The 23668-nt window shown below is 38.3% G+C and overlaps 1 protein-coding gene across 3 annotated transcripts in view; it reads right to left on the bottom strand.

Annotated features, from left to right (window-relative positions):
- The window catches only part of EPSTI1 (epithelial stromal interaction 1), a 117654-nt gene that overhangs the window by 1557 nt on the left and 92429 nt on the right, over positions 1-23668 (bottom strand). For all 3 annotated transcript variants that reach the window (XM_077158339.1, XM_077158338.1, XM_077158337.1), the window contains 2 exons: positions 11405-11478; positions 7520-7625 (listed from right to left, as the gene is read on the bottom strand). In XM_077158339.1, coding sequence (XP_077014454.1) covers positions 7520-7625; positions 11405-11478 — 180 coding nt within the window. The remainder of the gene's footprint in view (positions 1-7519; positions 7626-11404; positions 11479-23668) is intronic.

Raw genomic sequence — 23668 nt, 5'->3', positions numbered from 1 at the left:
AAAAGTACTACGGTGATTTAAAGGTTTGGCGATTTCTACTTGAGAGAGCAGGAGAGGTGTCAAATATTTTGATGGTGAAGATGACTTTTTAAGGGGTTCTCGGAGGATGGATAATATTTAACAGGCAGACAGTGAAGATGAATGGGGATGACAACTACCATGAGCAAACTCTAGTAAAGGACAAGCAAGAAACATGTTCAAGGTATGTTAGAAACTCCCATTGGACTCAAGCATGGGGTATTATGACAGAACTCTAGGCTGAATCTCATTTGTAGAAGGCTATGTTTGGGAGTTTAAGGGGACTCTTTCAGCATGCATTTTAGAGAGCTACTGAAGGTTTTGCATGTGAGCTGGCAGTCATTCTGGCCATAGGATGCAGAAGAACTTGCAGGGAAGAAAATCTAGAGTGGGGAGATCCTTTGGAACTCTCCTGTGATAGTTCAAGTGAAACACAACCAGGGTCTGAAGTATGATAAAGCAGTGGGAATAAAAGAGAGAGGACAGAGCTGAGACCTATTGCAAATGAACACTCTGGTCTGCAGATTCGCAGTTATTAGCATTACCTGGGAGCCTGTTAGAAATGCAGAACTCTCCAGCTCTGCCTAGCCCGACTGAATCAGAAACAGTGTTTTAACAAGCTGCCAGTTAGCCTGCACATTAACATAAGAAGCCCGGATCTCTAGGGCCTGGCAACTGACAAGCTTTGGAGGTCCAGGACAGCGAGCAGTCGAAGCTGACTCTTCCCTGGGAAAATGGTCATGGTGTGAAAGTAATTTAAGCCACCAAGCCCAAACAAGGCTAGTGAGCCAAGGGAGAAGCTGGGGAGAAATAGCCACCAGGTGACTTCACCTCCAAGTGGCCTCTCCACACCACATCCTGTATCGTTTCTTTTCATTCATAGGTAGGCAGTGAAGGCCCTGAATTCATATCCCAGATCTGCTATGTACAAGTTGTGTGGCCCTGTACAAACATGATTATTAAAAAATGCACAGAATACAATAAGCACTTAAATAATACTGCAAGATATATACTGAAATAATTTTATTTTTAATATCTATAAGAGTTACAAAATTTTATATTTCATGTTGTCTGGTGTGCTTAACCTTCTTACCTAAATGTTGTATAATATATTAGACTTTGACATTATGGCCTTCCTTACCGAAATTTTTTCTTTCTTTGGCTTTCATCATACTTTTGTCATGTTTTCTGCCCTCCTTCCACTCTTGTCTGCCTTTGGCCTTATCATTGGCTCCCTTATTTCCTCCAAGCCTCAATTTTGAGTGACCACCCCATGGGATTCAATCTCTTATGCCTTAGGAGAGTTCAAACCCTTATCTATTGGCTTCTAAATAAATGATGAGAAAACCTCATCCCAGTTTTTACTTTTCCCTGGAGCTCTGGTCCCATATCTCAAAATGCTTAATGGGCAATTCCACTTGTAAGTCACCAAAAACTCATCTTCTTTCTCTAAAGAGTGGGCCTTCCTAATTTACTGATTTCCCTCAATGGTGCCACTCTCCTCCAAAACTGAAACTCCAGTGTGACAATATTCAAGACAGAGAGAGAATAGTCGATTGCCCTTAATTTAATCTCTCTCTTCCATGTGCATGTGTAGCACTCCACACTTATTCTTATTATCGCAGCTGAATGTTGACAATCTCTTCCTCTTTTATATACTGCTCACTGCTGGAATGGTCCTCCTAAAATGCCTCTTGGATGTTACTTTGGCTCAAAAGTCCCCTATGGCTCTTCACTGTCTGCAGATAAACTTTTAAGGACCCATATATTATCACATCTTGTAGCTACAACAACATCTACTGACTTACCCTGCAGTTGTTATCTCTATTCTGGTGCTATTTTAAACAATGCATGCAGTGTTGAGTAATTATTTGCAGAGATTTTTTTCTTTTCTTGACTTTATATGAGTCTATCACCAATTTACTTGATCATTTTGGTCTTCCACATCAGTTACAAACATCTTCCCTGGCAATTTTGTTTTTCAACAAGGGTTTTGATTTAAAGCACTTCTCTCTCTTTTGAAATCAGCGAAGTAATACATGCTTGCTTAACAAGTGAAGTAATGGAAAGATATATCAAAAACCCAACCCCCAACTCAAATTCTGCCATCCCACTTTCCTGACTAGTCTGACCTTACAGAACTATGTTAGCAGCCTGGTAGGTAAACTTTCACTTTCTCCTTGTTTATAGAAGCACAACGGGGCACACTTATACATGTAAAGGGTCTTATTCCACTGAAACAAGATTATACCTTATAGGTTACTGTAGGGCTTTTTTTCATTTAATAATATAGCATAGGCATTCTTACAGACTACTTTAAAAGTTTATCTTTTTTGTTGATATATAGTGATATGCATATTTGATATACATGTGCATATATAAATTATACATACATGTAATTTAATGTAAAGAGGATTATATGCTAATTTTTTTCTATTGCCTAAATATGTGCTTATTCTAGTCAATTTTGGTATGCCTTTTTCAGTTCGTAGGTTCAGGTCCTTCTTCAGTTAAGATAATTTTCATTCAATATTTAATACTTGTTTCTTTTCTTATGTTCTTTTCCCCCCTGAAATCCTTGTTACTCAAGGAGGGTCTCCAAGCTATGGAGGGCCTCCTATTTTTGTCTTGCATTTTTTTGCTTTGCGCTTTGAGATACTTCACCCATTTGATAACCCAGGCCACTATCTTGGATCCTACTGACCATCTACTCCTTCAAGTTACCTCCTGATTTTTTTAGTTTAAAAATTGTGCTTTAATACAAGGAAATCTGTATGTTCATTGCAGTTGGCATTGTTACCTGTCCCCTGCAATGGCTCTATCTCCTTAGGGGTTTGAGCTGAGTATTCCGCCAATGGTGGTTCACTGACAGTGGGCTCCCTTCCCTACCTAATTTCTTTTGTGTAATCATTGAGTTAAAGTCTAACTACTAGAGTACCTTAACTAGCAGCAGTCCCACAGAAGTAGAAGAAGCAGTAAGGCAACAAAAGGCAGCTTTTTCCATCCCCAGACTCCTCTTGTTCTCCCAGTCCCAGGGGTAGAGCATCCTTGGTTTTCTGGGATCTAGAAAGGCCAGGGTCCATCATACAGACCTATGTGACCACCATACCAGGAGTCCACAGATATCTTCAAAGTCAAGTTCTTGACAAGACCCATCACCTCACCACTTTGTGCCACAGCCTTCAGACACTCACTCATCTCAAGGCACTCATCCAACCCAGAGGAGAGCAAGTCTTGCACTAACAATATCTTCAGAGTTCTTACTGACTCGAAGCTTCAGTGACCAGCTTCCAGGCTGGGTCAGGCCCTGCTGCTTGTAGCCATGGGTAGGTGGATATTTTGGAAGGAGGAGTGGAGGGGATCTGGAATGTGCGCATGCTACCACCTTACCTCTGATTTGTTTAACTGCTTTTATGCATTAAAAGACCTTTCCAATCCCAAGATCAGGAAGCCTTTCTATTCTTTTTTTTTTTTTTTTGGTTTTGGTATTTTCTTTTATTCATTTTATTTTAGAGTTAGTGCCATGATTTATTTATTTATTTTTCACCTTTTTTTTACATGGGCAGGCACCGGGAATCGAACCCTGGTCCTCTGGCATGGCCTGCTGAGCCACCGTGGCCCGCCCTCTGTTCATTTTTAAATCTCACTCTTGAATGAATTTAGAATATATTTGAGTATATAATATGGGGTAGGATCCACATATTTTCCTTCAAATCATTAAGCAGTTGTCCCACTGTCATATCACTAGCTGGATATAACCCTAAGGACAAGACAGCTCAGGTGCAAAATCCCATAGTGACAAATTAAAATAAAATGTACAGTATATAACAAAAGATTATAAAACAAACAAAGAAACAGTAAATTATGGCCCATTCAAAGGAACAAGATAAAAATCCAGAAATTATCATTAAAAAAACAAAGACTTTGGACATACCAGACAGAGACTTAAAAAAAAATGATCTTCAATATGCTCAAAGAGCTAAAGGAAAACATGGAGAAAACAACTAAAAGATATGAGGAAAATGAGGAATAAGCAATATGAGAAGCTCAGTAAGAAACAGCAAGTCTAAAAAAGAACTAACTATAAATACCGCAATCATAGACCAAAATAATTGAAATTTTAAAAATTCCCTAGTGGGATTCAACAAAAGATTAGAGGTAAACCTTAATCTTTAATACTGATAGAATAAGCGAACTCAAAGAAAAGACAATAGAGGTCATTCAGGCTGAAAAGCATAAGGAAAAAAAGGCTGGATAAAAGTGATCAGAGCCTAAGAGAACTGTGGGATACCATCAAGCATACCCATATACATATGGGAGCTCCAGAAAAGGAAAAAAGAGACAAGGGGGCAGAAGGAATATTCAAAGAAATAACAGCAGAACAAAGCCCAAATTTAATGAAAGATATGATTATACACATTCAAAAAGCCCAATGCAAAAAAGTATAAAATCAAAGAGTGCCATACTCCAGACACAGAATAGTTAAACTGTCAAGTGCCAATGACAAGGAGAGTGTTCTAAAAACTGCAAGAGAAAAGTAATGCATTATATACAAGGAGCCCCAAAATACTAACTGCCAATTTCTCATCAGAAATCAAGGAGGAAGAAGACAGTGGGAGGAAATATTTGGAGTGCTGAAAGAAAATAATTGCCAACCAAGAATTTTATATGTGGTGCAAATGGATTTTAAAAGTAAGGGAGAAATTAAGACACTAACAGATAAACAAAAGCTGAGGAATTCTGCCACCACTTCACCTGCCCAACAAGCAATCCGTAAGGGAATTTTTCAGACTGAAGGGAAAGTCAGTAACAGTAGATTAAAGTTGCATAAAGAAATAAAGACCTCTGGTAAAAGTAATAATATAGGTAATTCTAAATGCAAAGATATAATTATTATTCTATTATATTTTGGATATGTAACTCCACCTGCATTTCTTATAGGTTCTAGAATGCTAAATCATAAAATGTAATGATAAATCTATGGTTTGGGGACAATGTATACAGACAAAATTTGTAACAAGGACAACAAAAAGGTGTGGAAATGGAGGTATAGGAACGGTGTGTATGTATACTGTTGAAGTTAAATGGATGACAAATCAAATGTGCTTGTTATAGACTTAGGATCTTATTATTTAAGCTCCATGGTAACTGCAAAGAAAGCATCTTAAAAATATACACAAAAGGAAAAGAGAAGGGACTTGAAATGATTCATTATAAAAAACACAAATAAACATGAAGTAGGCAGTAATGGAAAAATTCAGGGACAGAGTAAGTAGTATAAGACTTACAAAAACCAAATGGAAAGTACAAGTCTGGAGTGTGAAGGAAGAGACCCAGGCTGGAAACATAATTCAGTGTAATATGCATAGGGATGGTATTTACTGAGTGAGACCAGGAGGCAGTGAGAGTACATTAATAGGAGAATGAAAAGGAGTGGCCACTGAAATAGGCAGGAAGCGGAAGAGAATGGTGTCCTGGAAGCCAAGTAAAGAAAAGATTTCAAAGAGGAGGGAGCAATTCACCATGGTGTATAACACTGAGAGATCTGAAAGATAAAGAATGAGAAATAATCATTGGATTGAGCAATGCAAACATGGCTAGTGACCATGACAAGAGCAGGTGGGCTGGATGGATAGGCTCTGAGACTTTATTCAGATGAGTTTAAGAGAAAGCAGGAGAAAAGCAATTAGAGACAGCAAGCATAGCTACCTCTTGAGGTCTTACTCTATGGGGTTGAAAGAAATAGAGCAGTAGCTAGAGGGAAAGATGGTATTAATAGAACTTACATTTATTTATATTTTATACTAATGGGAATTTTCTAGTATAGAGGGAGCATCTGATGATTCAGGAGCATGGGGGATATCATTAAAGCAAAGTCCCCTAGTTGGCCATGGAGATGAAATCTAGCCCACAAGGAAAAGCCGGCATAGAGGACAAATGTCTGCAGGTGGGTAGATGTGGTGGTAGGAACCTGAGGAAACTTGCATCTTTCTGTTACTTCTTTCAAGTAGCACAGAGAGCCCTCAATGAAGGACTTAGGCTATGCATGTCCTGCTGAGGGAACTCAATCACCCTAGCTATTGCATCATGAGGAAAATGTGATCCTTTGTTTTATCTAAGCAGAGATTTATAGTTCACCACAGAAGGCACACAAATAGTCAATGAAGAGCTAGATACCCAAAGTCACGTTTCCTTAGTAGAAGCCCATGGTGGTATTCATTTCTTCTCTCTTATCATCTTTACCTCAATTCTAGGTATTTTTCTAGGTACCTTCTAAATTGTAGGGGTTGTGGCAAGTGGAAGAGAGAATGCACAGTGGGTTTCCAAGTACTGACCCAAATCTGAATTCCAACCAGTTCCACAACTTATAAATTACATGAAATTGAACACTGTCTTAAGCTCACAAAGCTCCATTTTCCACATGAACCCTACTCACTCACTCATATGAATAAGTCAATAACTGTAATATACAAAACAAAGATATTGTGTTTTGATTCTTTTCTCTCTCCATCCATATTGTCCCTATTCTGAATGCCACAGCCATACAAATGAGCACATATTGTAAACATTCACAACCAGTATGCATTTTCTGCAAATCTGCGTACATTCAGTTCTTAAGTACATTTACATTTGTGAAATTCATCTATCAATTTGAACTACTTGATGCCTTTAAGATAACATTCATATAAGATTTCTAATAGATGGTCTTCTCAAAAATCATCAGCAAGCCCTGGATTATTTCACTATATTTTACCACTTTACAGATTTCTATCCATCCCATATTATTTGCTTGAGTAAGTACATTTGCATTTGTGATTCAATTAAATTACAAAACCCACTGTAGTTGGTTTTGATTCTATCCACACTGAAAACCTCACTATCAGGTATTTTCCTAAGCTTTGGGGCTGGTTCAGTATATCATGCACACTAAGTACATTAAACACACATTACAGCACAGTTGCAAGACTTTCTTCACAGAAGTCTGTAAGGACATTTCATTTTGAAAAAGTACCTTTTGCTGTAGGGGTTTTTAAAAATCATTTTGGAGTGAAAAATTAAATACCTATTTCTTTGATGTGCTAGTCCCCTGAAAGAATATATCACTCGCAGATCTTATTATTTTGTAATATATAATATCCATATTTCATTCAAAATCTCACCCCCCCCCCCAAAAAAAATGTCCATTTGTTTTTGTTGTAGGTCCAGGCAAGGGATGATAAAAAGCCTTACAGTCAAGGCTAAATCATCCTGGGAACAAAAGGCAGGTGTCATTTTTTATTGTGATGGGCTGGGGCTGAAATCAGGACTTTCTCCTTCTCCAGGAAGCTACTGTAGAATTTACAGTAATCAACCTGGCTGACTGCCCATGACACAGCTGAACAGCATACTAACAAAAAATATTATCTGGGGAGAAGGCCGCAACATATTTTTTTAATTCTCATCGTTTTCATTCTTCAGCCTTGAAAGATGATTTTTTTTGAAGAGAAAAGGAAAAACTCACCCAGCTGTTACCGCTATTATATTCCATATTCCAATAGCCTGAGGTCTGCTGGAAGCCACCTGGGTGACTTCTGCCTTGGAGCCGGTCCAGAAAAGCATTATTTACCCTTTAAAACAATGAAAAATGTGTGTAAGTACAAAGCTTGCTGCATAGCGAAAAATTTTGAGAATTTAACGTGCCGTGAACTGGTTGTGGGGACTGCTTCTTCCCTCCAGGTGAGGCAAAACCCATAGAAGCCTCTTCTCGCATTAACCATAATGACATACTGCTAACTGCTCCTTCCTGGAGCTGGTTACGGTCTCGGCTGAGGCCAAATGGGGCCCAAATTCTAACTTCAGACTTGCACTCATCCATTTCCTACTGGGTCAGCAAGCACCCTGCTCACTCAGCAACTAAATCCTGAGCCCAAGGGACAGAGGAAAGATGGATACCTCTCAAGAACCAAAATGTGAAAAGAAACTATGGCACCACTGCTGGAAGACAGATATTCCTCCTATATGCCCCAGATCCCGTTGCCAATCTTATTCTTCAACTTTGTAGGAGGAAGAAAAGGGAACTATCAGAAGAGCTAAGAAAAAGCTTTCAAAAGAAAGCGTGTATACACCTTGCCTTCATTCTCTGTCAGCCCATTTTGGAAATAAACATCAAGACATGGGAGGTATGGGCATTGCCCAAAGATCCCTATAGATTGGGAGAAGGATCAAAGGAGAAGGAGGAGTTAAAACAGAGAAAATAGGATTTAACAAATGAGCATGACTGCTGAATCATTATATTGATTTTTTTCTAGCCTCCAATGATTGGGAGAGGAAAAATCTGAAATAGCCGAATGATGACCCATAGCAAACTCTGAAATCTGTTTTATAACTACTTATTAAGATGTACTTTGAAAATTATTGTTTTTACTTTCTTTTCTTTGTATATATGTTATATTTTACCATTTAAAAAGTAAAAAACAAAACATGGGAGGCGACACTATAAAGAAAGGTAAGACAGTGATTATCATAAGGCTTGACAAGGGTTGCCAATAGGGGAATGGCTTTATCCTACTTTTGACCTGGCTAGATGGGTGCTCACTTTACAATCAATCATTAGTCTACATAATTGTTTATGTACTTTTCTGTGTATTATGTATTACAGTTTTAAAATTAAAAAAGTAAATAAAGGCAACGTAATGCTCCAAGTTACCCAAGGACTACTGAGTAGAGTAGAGACTTGAAAGCTAGAGAAATAGGACTGTAACAGTGGGCTATGATATCAAGGGCTCACCGAGGAGGGGCATGAGTAAGACTATAAGCCCACCATAAGCAGGCCAAAACATAGTGCCTGGTGCCTCCTGCCACCCAGGACACATTTATGGCAGGAAAGGAAGGGCTGGTACAGTCCCATTCGCCTCCTTTTCAGCATGAAATGAGCAGAATGTGTTCATGGTGGATGTGGCTACAAGTCAATGGCTGTGGGGCATTTGAGAACTTTGAGAAAATGACTACTGGGTGGTAAAGTCAGAGGCTGGGGATTGCTCACCTGGTCTGCGCTTGCTCAGTGCCACCCAGGTTGCCAACCCTAGGGTAACCCAGTTTGACTTCTAGGCCAGTGGCCCAGTTTATATCAAGTACTTGAACCTTGTGCTCTCTTCCTTCTCTCTGGAATATCTATTTGTCTTCTCTTACTCAAAACGTTATAAAGGGTCAGGTTCAGGTATTCCCAAGCTCAGTGTCAGAGTCACTGAAAAGCTGCTGAATCCCACAATTTTTCTATTATAAAACTCACATTGAGGTGTCTGCTATGCTTTCACCTGCTTCTAAACAGGTGAAAGCATATTGCCTTTCTGACTCGATTAAAAGTATGACCCTAGATAAAACCTAACGTATGTCCCCTAAACACATCCTATACAGCTTTTGTTGTTGCTCTAAAAATGGCTACAGCTATTTTACTCATTAAGATGCTACCAAAGGAGTATTTTTATAGATAATGTGGGAAAGCTTATTGCCACCTCTAAAGGACAATACTGACATAAGCACTTAAAAAAGTGATTGAAAGCGTAAAATGTGTTTAAGGTCTTGATCAGTGATTTCAAATTTTGTTGTTGAGTTTATTACCCAGAGAGATTTTCTCATGCATTAAATTTGGATCTACATCTAACTGGATCAGATCGAAAGTGAAAATGAGGTATAAAAACTAAACAGCTCCACACATATTTAAGTATTCAGCAGTATGGAAATAAAATTAATGAATGAGGGTCAAGGTTCCTATAACAAAATGTCATCTTCTCCACCTTTAATCAAATAACTTGTATTTTTATTGGGTACCCCATTGACAATTAATTTCTTAGCAGTGAGGCCTGTTATTAGGAAACTTTACTTTCTCTAAGATTCTAAAAGCCTTCACAATCGAATTAATCCTCAGAAATCCAGAAAAATAACTGGCTACTGCTAGCCACCAGTGTTACATGAAAGCAATTAATGGGTTTTTAAATAGAAAGCCTTTTAAAGAGAAAAGGAGAATAATTAATAAAAATGGCTAACCTAATTTATGGCCTACTTTATAACAAATAGATAGCAGTAATAGCTCACCCTTATCCAACAAAATAGCCTAACCTCTGCATCTGAATTTTTTTTTTTAGGATTCAAATTACATAGGATTTAACTTTTTGACAGGAATTATTATACTTCACAATAAAAAATAAAATAAACTGAAAAAGAAAGTTACCTCCAACAACAGTAAATGCTTGTTTGTGGTCTTAAAGCAGACTTGAAGTAGATTGTAAATACATCAAGACAAAGCATGAAAATATTTTCTCTAGGCAGGGCATATAGCACATATTCTAAAATGTTGTCCATGTTATTTTTCTCAAAAAAAGTAAAATAAATCCTGCAAAGTATCTGTATCTGAATGTTGATGTCTCCTGATAATCAGGGAAATGCATATAAATTTCCATTTGGCATTTTAAAACTCTTTTGACCAGATACAGAGGTGCCACAGTGAAGTCAAAAGAATCTGAGCCCCCCTATCCAGTGCATGGGAACGTCAGAACTGGGAACTACCAATGAACCCTTTTTAAAGCCCCCATTTATAAAATGAAACCATCACACTTTAAAAATACACTTCAGTTGTGGTGAGAAGGGTAAACATCTGAGAGAAACCACTCACTCAAAAGAAGAAGTTGTTCCTTCAATCATGAAAGCCCTTATAGTAAATTCTCTCCCTAAGACACTTGAACATTTCCCAGTGACCTCAAATAGGTCAACTGACCCCCTCCCAGTAGCCTAACATGACAATGATAGGCAATGGGGGTTGCTGGCAAGGCCCCAATAGCAACATAATAAAGATATTTTATTGGGAATGATGAAGTACTCACGTTCAATATTAGCAGTAAGATAGAAATCACTGACATTATTACAAATTCCTTAAGGTTCCATTTTAAGCCCCTCCCCCAATGTATTAATCAATATAAAATAATTTTATTGGAAGTTCTTGTCTATGCTTTTATATTGAGGCATGGGTAGCTCACCGTATACACTAATTCAATTATTCTCAAGTTGGCTGCCGATGATAAAGCACTGCTGAAAGGATTATGAAGCTTTGTCCCACAGGAGGCAAATTAAACATAACCTAAATAAATTCATTCCCTGAGACCTGATTCAGTTTTCCCAATGTGGGTTTATAATGCCACCTATCCAGAGAAATTGAATATTATTCACGTATTTACATATGTGTGTGCATGTGTGTGGGTGTGTACCGATAGAGCAATTGGAATCTCTCTCTCTCTCTCACACACATACACCACCCAAAGTCATATTCAATACAACTGTAGAGTTTTCCTAAAACCCTGAAAACTTTACAGGAGCTTGATGTAACTGGGATGTTTATTGCATTAGCCAGTTATACCTCCTGTGTTCAGTTTGGTGAGTTCTGGCTCTTTCTTCCTCTTGTTGCTGTCTCTTACGTTCCAGTAATTCACTCTAGGAACAAAAGCATTTTTAAAATACGGTTTTCTATTAACATAGTTGTACAGAAGACACCAAATCAATGACATATCTAACCTTAGCTGGTGCAAGATCTCATTTTTGAAACTTTTGCTTAAGTACCATTTCCATGTGAAATTATTTTCTTGTATAAGTGGGTAGCAAAAATAATTGTGATTTTAGTTAAACGGAATAGCTCTGAGCATGCAAAATTATGAGATTTAAAAAGCCAATGTGCATGATCAAGATATTAGACTAGTAAGTATAAAACACACAGAGGAAAACAAAGTGTGAGTCAAATTCACCTGGGTCCTACAAAGAAAAATACATCAAATTCGTTTCTTAAAGAATATCACATAACACCATTCATTTCTTGGTAATTCTATAGCATTGCTACCCTAACAAATCCACAGCAATTTATAAATAAATACTGGGTTCAATTCTATAGCAATTCTTATATAAAAATATTCTCCAGCCTGGAGAAGAAGCCATCACCTATTACTGACCAGTTACTTCTAGCATTAGAACCTTGGGCTCCCAGGAAGGGATTCTTTGCTTCAAGTAGGAGAGCATGCTACTAGAACTAAGTCTCTAACTCTCGACATTCTGATTGTCTTCTGAATCTTCCACATTCAGTTTATTGTGTTTACAGTATTACACCACAGAGATAGGTTCCAGGATTTCTCTAAGGCCCAATTGCCTACTGTGAAGTAGTCTGTGAGCTTTAACCTCATTTCAAAGGCAGAGAAAAGGTAGAGGAGAGTAAATGATCATACCCAAGTTATAAGTCAGAGTCTGTGCCAGAGAGATTTTCTGGTAGAGAAAATACTGTCACGTCTTAATAAACACACAGGAGGTAATGTATTTTTAATTCCAAAAATCACTTGATGAAAAGTATAAAATAAGCCCAAAATTCAGATTGACATTTTATTTCTATCTCTAGTCAACCCGCTGCAGACCATGAAATAAAAAGACTGGTTTCTTATTCTGTGATATTGTGCCTTTATCACTCACCAGTCCCTAAGGCATAGTTTTAATCATTATTACTATCTGGTACCAACAACAAGGGAAAAACTAGAGCGCTTTCTAAATAATTGCGTAATATTCACTGAACCATATAACACGTATTAAGCTCCCACCAGATGCCATGCCCCAGCCCTCTGCTAGAGGCAGAGGCTCACTTTTCCACAATGGCATAAAGTCTTTTATTTCATTTTAATTTTTATCACTGTAATACATGTGCATAGTTTTTAAAGTCCAGCAAATAATAGTGCTCCTTATTGGTCCTACTACAACTAATACTAAAAAACTAACAAACAAATAAAAACAAGCTCCTTTTCTTCCTTGGCATCTCCTTTCCCCTACACAACCACTTTCAACTCCTGCATGATGTTTTGTCTTGCCATTATCGCCCCCTTAACAGTATGTATCTTCTGCTATTTATAAATGTTATTTTTTCAGTTGTAGAGTTTTTCTCTTGACTTTCTATACTGGGAAACTTATGTCTCCATTACTATCTCCATCCCGAACTCCAACTTTCCCTCCCTCTACACACTTTTCCCCTTCCCCATCCCCATCCCCCTTCCTTACAGTTTTCTTTTATTTATTCATGTTTAAACTTTCAGTGCGGTGGAGGAGGAGGGATCTAACAGCTCCTGGTTTCAACTTGCAGTTCATCCTCTTGTCTCCAACCCTAGACTCCAGAAGTACAAGGTACCTCCAATTGCTCAGCTTGAATCAACTTGCTTCCTACTCCTTCTTACAACCGAATTCTGGCTTTTCTGGCCCCGCCAAGTCAGTTGCCACTTCATCGCCTTGCCAGCTTCCAAAATGTTGTTGATATTATCTCTTTGCTGCAGTTTCCTCAGCTGTTTGTTTTTTTCTCTTTTTTTTTTTCCTAGCAGTTTTTACCCAAAAAATAATAGTAATAATGATAACATAATTCCTGTTTGTCTTTTTAGCGGGATTTGGGGAGGGAGATATTGGAGATAGCAAATGAAATAGTTTAAAAGCACAGTATATAATCAACAGATACAAATAGACACTGATCCTAAAAGATACAAATAAAAGTGGTTGAAGTTTTGTTACTTACTCCTCCCAACAACCTTGAAGGGTAGGCAGGGAAATGAAGAATTATTTGATGAATGAATGGACACTATTATCCTTGTTTTATAGGTGAGCAGACAGAGGGTCAGAGATATAGTTTAAGTCAAGAGCTAAACAGCTCAGCAGTAGTGAAATCAAGACATAGTTTTCTTGTAATTAATCATTTCTGCAGGATGCATCCAAAATAGGGGGCTAAGATTAAGGATAACTTCTCAATATGTCATCACTGAAATACTGAACAGTCATCTCCCCAGTATAAGACCTGTTCACAAATGGGTTCTGGTAGAACATATCTAACCTAAGTTCAAATCTAAATCCCTTTCTCATCAAAGGATGCTAAACCCCCTAAATATGAGCCATTTTTACCCCAAGGAGAAACTTCTTGTATCCAACACATCACGAGTTCAAAAAAAAAAAAGAACTCTGAACCAACATTGGTTCTAAAATGTGACACATAGCCAAAAAACCATAAAACACTTTTTATATTATATATAAACGCCTATCATATTGTAACATATAATTTTTTCAGGCTTGGAAAAAATCATCCTGAAATGTATCTGGAAAAAATAAATATGCCATGAAAAATCTTTAAAAAGGAAAGTAATGATGCAGAACAAGTTCCATCAGATATTAAAATAAATCATGGAATACAGGAATTAAAACAATTTGATTGAACTCAGAAAGAGACCTGATGCATACGGAAATGTAGCATCAAATTGTCATATTATATTAACAGGGAGACAGCATTCAATGAATGCTGATTGGCTTGCTCTCTACCATGAGAAAAGTTACAGCTAGATCCTTTACTTTTTATGTCAAAATAAAAGTTATAGAGGTCTAAGATTTAAATCCAAAAGATTAAACTATAAAAGAATTCAAAGGAAATATAGGTAAATTTATATATAGACTTGGAGTAGGAAAGTTCCAAAAATCATAAAGGGAAAAGATTGATACATTTGGCTGCATAAAAATTCAAAGCTTCATTGTGGGGGAAAAATACCATAAACAAAATTTTTTTAATTGTTAAAAATATTTAAAACACACATGAACTAATTCAATTATTCTTTCAGTTACTCATTAAACAAATATCTGAGTGCCTATTATGAGCCAGGCTTGGGTTTAAACAGTCAAAAAAAGAACAGTCAAAAGATGTAGAGCAGACAGTTCACAGATAAAAGACAGAGTATTTGCAAATACAAAATGGTGATCATCTTTTCTTACAACCAAAGCAAAATGAATCAAAACAACAAGAAAAAAACCTTTTCTTCAAGCACATTAGCAAAAACTGGAAAAGTCAGACAGGAAGACAGGTACCTCAAGTACTTTAGTTGAGCTTCTAAATTAGTAAAACGTTTAGGCTGTATTCAATGTTTAAGGACATATCAGAGTTGTTTTATTGAAATAGTGATGGAATTTTGGAGGAGATTTGAGGAGCTTGATAGAGGAGGCCTAAAATGCTTTGAAGAGACTACTGGTAGACATGTGGACTCCAAAGCTACCTGTGACGAAGCTCTAGACAGAAACAAGGCATGTGTTATCTCAGACTAGAAGGAAGACGAGCCCTGTTTTAAAACGGCAGATAATCTGGCAAAACTGACTAGTGGCTTTGGCTGGAAGGCAGAGTTTAAAAGCCATGAACTTGGATATTAGTAGAAGAGATCTCCAAATTAAATGTCGAAAGTGCAGCCTGGCTTCTCCTTACAGCTTATAGTGAAATGTGACAGGAGAGAGAGAAGCTGAAAACTGAACACTTTGGTACAAAGAAACCAGAAATTGATGTCCTGGAAAATTCTGGACTTCCAGGAAGGGAGACCCCAGAGAATAGTGCTCCATGTGAGGATTTGACCAGATATGGAATCAGTCAGCCATTCCAGAGAAAGCCAGGATCGGACATTGGGTTATCCAGGAAGGATTTGTGGAAACTCCTTAAGTCTGATGGGCATGATCCAAGGCTACTGCATAGAAAGCCAACGAGAGTGCTGTGGTACCTGTATAAACAGAGCCGCTGTCAGTCTGGACTGGGGGGTTCGGAGAAGGGACACATTGGAGGAAAAATAACTTCAGAGGCAAAACCATGGAGGCTGAAGTCATGAAGCCTCGGGCGAGGAAAGCGGACCCACCCAAGCCCGTGAAGAGGGCGAGTTTGTCCCAAAGGCAGGCCTTCCACCTGGTTGCAGTGGAAGGGTCATGCTGCCTCAGGCCTTGGAGAGGGTGAAGGACATTTCTTGGGGTTTGGGGAGAGCCTGGCTGCCACCACATGGAGGGGTTGAGCATGTGCCCCGGAGATGGCAGAGAGCCCGGGTGCAGCCCCAGTGCTTGGAGAGGGTGGAGCCTAGAAAAAGGTGGTCTCTCCAATGTCCCCCAAGGCTGCATTTGAAGAGAGGCAGGCCTCTGTGTAGGCCCTTGGAAAGGGTGGGACTGCCGCTTTCAGAAGCCCCGAGGATAAATGATTCTCAGACTTTGAAATGTAATGGACTTTGCCCTGTGGGTTTTTGAAACTATATGGGTCCGGTGACCTCTGTGTCCTTTCCTCCCTATGGAAATGAAGTACACGTATCTCATGACTGGTCCCCCTTTGTATGTTGGCAGCAAATAACTTGTTATAAGTTTTCAAAGGTCCAGAGCCAGAGAACTTTACCTTAGAACAGACCATGCCTATAACTAACTTTGATAGGAGTTTGTACTGTTTCTAACTTTGTATTTCATTTGTATTGCTACTGAAATGGTTTAAGCATTTCTGATATTGTTATGAAATTAATGTATTTTGTATATGGGAAAACATGTCTTTTTTAGGGGCCAGAGGTGGAAAGTGCTGTTTGAAAGGATGTATGCCCCCTAGAAAAGCTATGTTTTAATCAAAATCCCATTTCATAAAGGCAGAATAATCCCTATTCAATACTGTATGTTTGAAACTGTAATCAAATCATCTCCCTGGAGACGTGATTTAGTCAAGAGTGGTTGTTAAGCAGGATTAGGTGACATGTCTCCACCCATTTGGGTGGGTCTTGATCGGCTTACTGGAGTCCTATAAAAGAGGAAACGTTTTGGAGAAAGGAGATTCAGAGAGAGCAGAGAATGCTGCAGCACCATGAAGCAGAGAGTCCACCCGTCAGCAACCTTTGGAGATGAAGAAGGAAAACGCCTCCCAGGGAGCTTCATGAAATCAATGCTCTCAAGAAGGAAGTGGTACAATAAGTTGGAGCATGGAGACAATGAAATACCATGCAACAGGTACAGAGAACAAGGTAGCTCCATACAGGACACTATGGAGAAGTCTCAAAAGCTATAGGGGATAAAAGATAGGTTCAGAGCAGGCATCTTGGGACCCTTCTCTGTCTACAGAAAGGATCTACTTACTTACATTTCAACTTGTACCACCTTTAATATGTTTATCTCATTTAAAATGTTTTTGTGAAAAAAATACACATGAAAATGTTAACTAATTATCACTAGGGAGAAGAACTTGGAGGGTGGGTGGGATAGAAATCACATGTATTTGTTTTTCTTTTTGAACTTTTGAACTATGTACATCTGTTCTAGTTTGCTAGCTGCCAGAATGCAATATACCAGAAACGGAATGGCTTTTTAAAGGGGGAATTTAATAAGACGCTAGTTTACAGCTCTAAGGCTGAGAAAACGTTCCAATGAAAAGAAGTCTATAGAAATGTCCAATCTAAGGCATCCATCCAGGGAAAGATACCTTGGTTCAAGGCCAATGAAGTTCAGGGTTTCTTTCTCAAGTGGAAGGGCACATGGTGAACACAGTCAGAGTTTTTCTCTCAGCTGGAACGGCACATGGTGAACATGGCGTCATCTGCTAGCTTTCTCTCCTGGCTTTGGTTTCATGAAGCTCCCCAGGAAGTGTTTTCCTTCTTCATCTCCAAAGGTTGCTGGCTTGTGGACTCTCTGCTTTGTGATGCTGCTCTTTCTGAATCTCTTTCTTTCTCCAAAATGTTTCTCTTTTATAGGACTCCAATAAACCAATCAAGACCCACCCAAATGGGCGGAGACATGTTGTCACCTAATCCATTTTAACAACCACTCTTGACCAAATCACATCATCTAGGGAGATGATCTGATTACAGTTTCAAATATACAGTATTGAATAGGGATTATTCTACCTTTATGAGATGGGATTTTGATTAAAACATGGCTTTTCTAGGGGGCATACTTCCTTTCAAACCAGCACAACATCTGTACTTCTCCACAACATCAACAGAGGTCTACCAGTGTTGAAGCCCATTTCTGTTTCTTTATGCTCTTCTTTATTTAAAAATCCCCTTAGTTCTTATTACTTAAAGATGTGATACAGCAAAACACCACCTTATGAAGCTAAATACTGTTAGGGTGGAAGAAAAGAGGAAGGGACTAAAACAACCTACATCACCCATTACAGAGGCAGAATCAGGGGAAAAGGGATAAGAAGTCAGTCAGGAGAAGGGGACAGGCGCTGACGAGTTTCAGTACCTGGGACAGGGCTCCAGATGGCAGAAGGGGAGGCTCTGCCTTTGCTGCAGTCAGGATTACAAGTCTACAACTAGCAAAGCCTATTTATTAGGGACAGGCTGGCTTCTCTTGGTATCTGCAAGGATAATTTCAACTAATTAATTTGTTCTGCTGAACTGATAGCCACCACGGATGCATCGGCATGCTTATCAGTATATCTTTGGCTCATTTACTGCGTCCTCACACAGAAGTGCATTATCTAGCTGGGCAGACACAAAATAAGTTGTTCTTGTTCCAGGGACTGAGCTTTGGACATTAAGAAACTCAAACATCCTGAGTGGGAGAGAGATGGCGTGCAGCATCTGAGACACCATCAAGCACGATTCCACTTGACACATATTTATTAAGCAGACACCTGGATTCCTGCAGGGGATGAGACACAAATAAGACGCAGCCCCAACCTGTAGGAAATCATGGTTTAATTGGGGGTAGGGGGTGGGAAAGAAGACCTGGAAACAAGCAGAAAGCAATGTGTTGCTGAATGCAAGTTCAAGCAGCATCACGTGAGAGTAGAGAGGCAGGAATGCAAACAAGGGAAACTAGCTGCAAATGTTCCTGGATATTGTGGGCACTTTAAGTGCGGCCATGAAATCACCCCAAGCATATGTCTTATCACTGCTCTACCCAACTCTCAACATTTGGGACAGAGCTCCCTAAAAAGAGGGACTCAAAGTGGTATTATAAATAAAACGTCACCATGGAGATACGAGGGCAGAGCCTCCTGTGAACACTGGCCCCGTAGTCCGTGGTGAACAATGGGGATGATGTTGAAACAATGCCTCTGCCTGTGTCCACCCAGCGAAACTGCTCCTTCAAGGGCTATTCTGCCAGGGAGCTGCAGGTGGGAACCAATGATCTGTATTTAGAAGCCGAAGGTAAAATTAGGACGTGAAAGGAGTCACCAAATCCCACTAGCGGTTGGAATAATCACTTCTCAGTGTTCCTATTTACCGGTGGTGCCCTTTCTTACCAAGGGGACATGTACACAGCAGATGGGTGTATGCCTGGCTGGATGTCTGGGCAGCTCGGGGAGTCCAGAGTGACAGGCATGCTACACATCAACACATGAGTGCCTAAGTGGAGACTAGGACAGAGCCATCTGACAAGCATGTCTAATCCCAGTGGGGCATGTTCCAACACGGTTCAGCTTTACTGTTCTTCGTAAACGGTTAAGTGCCATGGCCCAGACACCACAAACCTCTCCCAAGAGAGGATGTTCTATCAGCACAACAAGAGGAAAAAGATACGGAAGCAAGATACATGGATACATTCTTTTGAATGCTGTTTAATAAAGGGAAGGGAGCAGTAAAAGTTTACAGACATTCTCATTCTGTGACTTTTCACAGAAGAATAAAGATGACTTTGCTTATCAGAATGAGGCAAAAAGGTGGAAACTACCCCAAATGTAAGAGGAGCCAACCAAACTTGAAGAAGCAAATACTAACAGATAAAGTAGGAGAGAGGAAAAGAGAAATAGTATTATGTTTATACTCTCCTCATACTAGTTATTTTTAGTTCTCTCATTTTCAATTAAATGAATGGATTTCCAGCTATAATAATCATTAAATCACACACCTATACTCCTACACAGAAATATTTCCTAGCAACTTTCAACTTAAAAAAAAAATTTTTTTTCTCATAGTTACTTGTTCACTGTGGAAAATGTATAAAGTACAGACACTATAAAGAAACTGTAAAAAACGCTCCCTAAAACTCTCTACCCAGAGATAACTTTCCATTTCTTGATTTTGATGCATGGACTTCCTTCCATTTTTTGATTTAGATGCATGGATTATAATTTTATCATCGTCACCTTGGGCATATTTTCATGCTTCGCATGTGCCAAGTAGTATGATAACCACTCTACATGATTTTTTCATTTAATCCTGGAAATAATGCCAGGAGGTAAATTATAAATATCACTATCTGCACATGACAGACGAAGCTTTAGAGAGCTGGGTAACGTGCAAAATTGCATTGCAGAAGAAGAGAAGGGAGGATTAAAAATCCAGGCATATTCTAATTTGTAGCCTGCTTTTTTTCCCATTTTCATATATGTGAACATATTCCCAAGTAATTAAAAATGATTATAATTGCTGCAAGATTTCCAAACTTCAAAGCCTTCAAATCCTCCAACAGGAGAAACTGTTTCAGATTTTCCATTAATTTCATTTAAAAATGAACCAACCCTATATATCTCTCTTGTGTGTATATCTCTGATTATTTCCTTAGAACACATTTTTAGCTTCACTTTTAGGAAACTTTTACTTTTCAGAAACTCTTTAGAATTTGATGTTGCCAAATGGCACACCAGTTCATCTTCTCTGCAGCACAGGGGAGATTGCAGCTAATAGTGTAAGTTAAGTCTCTGGGCTCCAGCAAACATACAGATATTCTTATTTTTCAAAAGTTTCTTGCTTAATCTAATGATTATCCCCCTAGCTGAAATTTAGAAATAGTTTTTTGATTACCTCAAACAAATTCCATTGAAATTTTTTTATTGGAATTGCATTAAGCTCACAAATTAATTTGGATGGAAGGGTAGTTATTACAACATTGAGTTTTACCTCTCAGGGGCATCACTTATCTCTTCTTTATTCAAATCGGTCTTTATATATCAGAAAAGTCTTATCCCTGTACAATTTTTTGCATAGCTGTTTTTTCGATGAGATTTTTTGCCATTATATTTTCTAATTGATTTTTTATGGCTATTTGAGAAAGTTGTTGATTCTTCTTTATATGCTTTATAATCAACTCTCTCTTAGTGAGCTCCATTTGCTCTAATCATTTTTTTTCAGTTGATTCTCTTGGGTTATACAGGCAAATTATTCTCATCCATAAATGATAACTGTACTTTTATTTCTAATAATTAGAAGGGCTTCTCTTTTATTTTTGTCCTATTGGATAGTCTAAAACAATTTTCAAATACTATTTCATAGAATAGTAAGATAATTTCTTTTTAACCAAAATTAGCTTCCCATCAAATATCTTTGAGAAGCACTACTCTAAAGTTTCCAGAACAATGCACATTAGCAATAGAAATAACTGTATCTTTCTGTTGTTCATAATTTTGCCTCACTACCAAGTAGATTATTAGGTACTGATTTGAAATATGTATGTTAATAAGTCTTTTATTTTTGGTTCCCAAAGATTTGTTTCTTACTTGATAGTGGAGGTTAAAATTTATCAAATGCCTTTTTTTTCCTAAAAACTAAAACTATAGATAGTTTTTTTTCTCTCATAAACTAGCCTATTGAAGTGATATGATATAAAAAGTTGAGCCATCTTTGCATTCCTAGAATAAACTCCTCTTTGTCTTAATAAATCATTATTTAAGAGAAAAACTCCATTAACTAGAATTATCTTTCAGATTTTAATATCTATCTTTGTAAGATCAGTCTATCTGCACACAGTTTTTTGTGTGTGTGCATGTACATGTTTGCTTTATTCCATTTTAGCAGATGGGGATGATGACAGTTAAATAAAATTAATTCTAATGCATTTCATCTTTTTTCCTTGCTCCATGTGGCAGATTGAATTACGTATGCCAGGGGGTAGGATCGGTTGGTAACATGTTTCCTAATCTTAATCCACTCCTGTGTATTGTAATTACAGATAGGACCCTTCATACATAGAATGAAATTCAGACATAGAAAGAAAAAGCATAGGAAGAAGACAGCAGTCACTGGAACCTGGAGAAAGGAAAAGATATGGTCACGTGCACTACCATGTGACTGAAAAGTCAGGGACCCAGGGATGGGTGCTTGGGTCTTCACAGAGAAAGTATCAATTGCTGACATCTCAATTTTGGACTCCTCCTAACCTTAAAATCGTGAACCAATAAATTCTCTTTCTGTAAGCCAACCTATTGTATGGTACTTGTTTTAGCAGCTGGGAAACTAAGACACACTGAAAGAACTCGAAAACAAAAAAAAAATCTGCTTCTTAAAATCTGAAGGAGCTTAACTGTAAGAGCATCTAAATTTGGTCTATGGGGCATGGGGTAGGTGAGTCTCATAAAACTTTAGAAATCATTTGCATTTTCTTTTGCCTTTATGTATTCTGAGTGATTTTCACAGTTTTTGTATTTTCTTAGAAAATCTTTCACTTAATCCAGATTTTCAATTTATCAGCACAGTACTATTGATAGTGATATAGCTGTAATCTTTTCCAAATCTCTGGTTCTATTCCCTCATTTCTAATGTTGTGCAGTTATGTTTTTACTAATCTCTTCTTGATTAGACTTGCCAGGGGGTTGTTCATTTTGTTGACCTTATCAAAGAACAAGCTGTTGGATTTTTATAACAGCTGTTTCTTGAAGTTTTATTAGTAATTTCTGTTCTTATCTTAATTACCTCCCTCCTATTCCTTCATTATCATTCTTGTTCTTACTCTAAATTCCTGAATTGAATGCTTAATTAGTTTCTGTTTTTTACTATTGAACATATTTATACGATATGATTTTTCCTTCCCTATGCAAAGCTTTGCATGTATTTTCCATGAAGTGCAGTCCCATCATTTATTACATATTCTATAATACTACTAATTTTCTCTGGCACCTAATAGTTTTTTAAGTATGTTCTGATATTTTGGTTTTGTTTTTATTTTTCAGATGAATACATAAAATCAATTATCATGTGTGCCAGTTAGAAAATATTATGTACCCCAGAAAAGCCATGTTTAAACCTGACCCAACTTTGTGGAGGCAGTCATTTCTTTTAATCCTAATTCAATACTGCAGGGCAGAAACATATTATTAGATTACCTCCATGAAGACGGGGCATGCTCAATATGGGTGTGACCTTTTGATTAGATGGAGATGTGATTCCACCCATTCCAGGTGGGTCTTTATTAGTTTTCTGCAATCCTTTAAAAGAGGAAACATTTGAGAGAGAACCAGAAATGACAGAAGCCTCAGCGCCAACAGAGAGAGCAGATGTGGACACTTGGAGAACAGTTGCTTCAGAGAACTGAGACACAGATGTTTGGAGATGCTTGGAGCCCAGCAGACATCACCATGAGATGTTAAGCAAGCCAGAACCTGGAGAGAGCCCAGGGAAGCCAAGAGATGAAAGCCAGCCCCAGAGAAGCAAAGTGAGGAACTCCCACAGGGACAGAGGCTAAAAGCAATGGAGCCCAGGAGCAAGGGACCAGCAGATGCCAGCCACGTGACTACCCAGCTGACAGAGGTGTTCCTGACCCATCGGTCTTTCTTGAGTGAAGGTAACCTCTTGCTGGTGCCTTAATTTGGACACTTTCACTTCCTTAGAAGTGAAAGTTTTAACTTATTAAATTCCCCTTTTGGAAAGCCATTTCAGTTCTGGAATATTGCCATCCAGCAGCTTACTAACTAAAACACCATGCAAAACCAGTATGGGCCACCAGTCTTTCAGAAATGTTGAGAAACTCTCGTTAGACATAAAGGTGATAGGATAAAATATATGTGGAGACATATGCAGGCAGTGCCGACGGCACTCCAGGAGAAGAAACTGAAACCATCAGTAGGATGGTCAGCTGGAGGTTGCATTGGAGGGGTGGCGTGGGCTTTCCCCCTTCCACACCGTCACCAGGGCCC

Source organism: Tamandua tetradactyla, chromosome 4, assembly GCF_023851605.1.
Source record: "Tamandua tetradactyla isolate mTamTet1 chromosome 4, mTamTet1.pri, whole genome shotgun sequence".
NCBI classification, from domain to species: Eukaryota; Metazoa; Chordata; class Mammalia; order Pilosa; family Myrmecophagidae; genus Tamandua; species Tamandua tetradactyla.
This window is presented reverse-complemented; position numbering and strand designations above follow the sequence as displayed.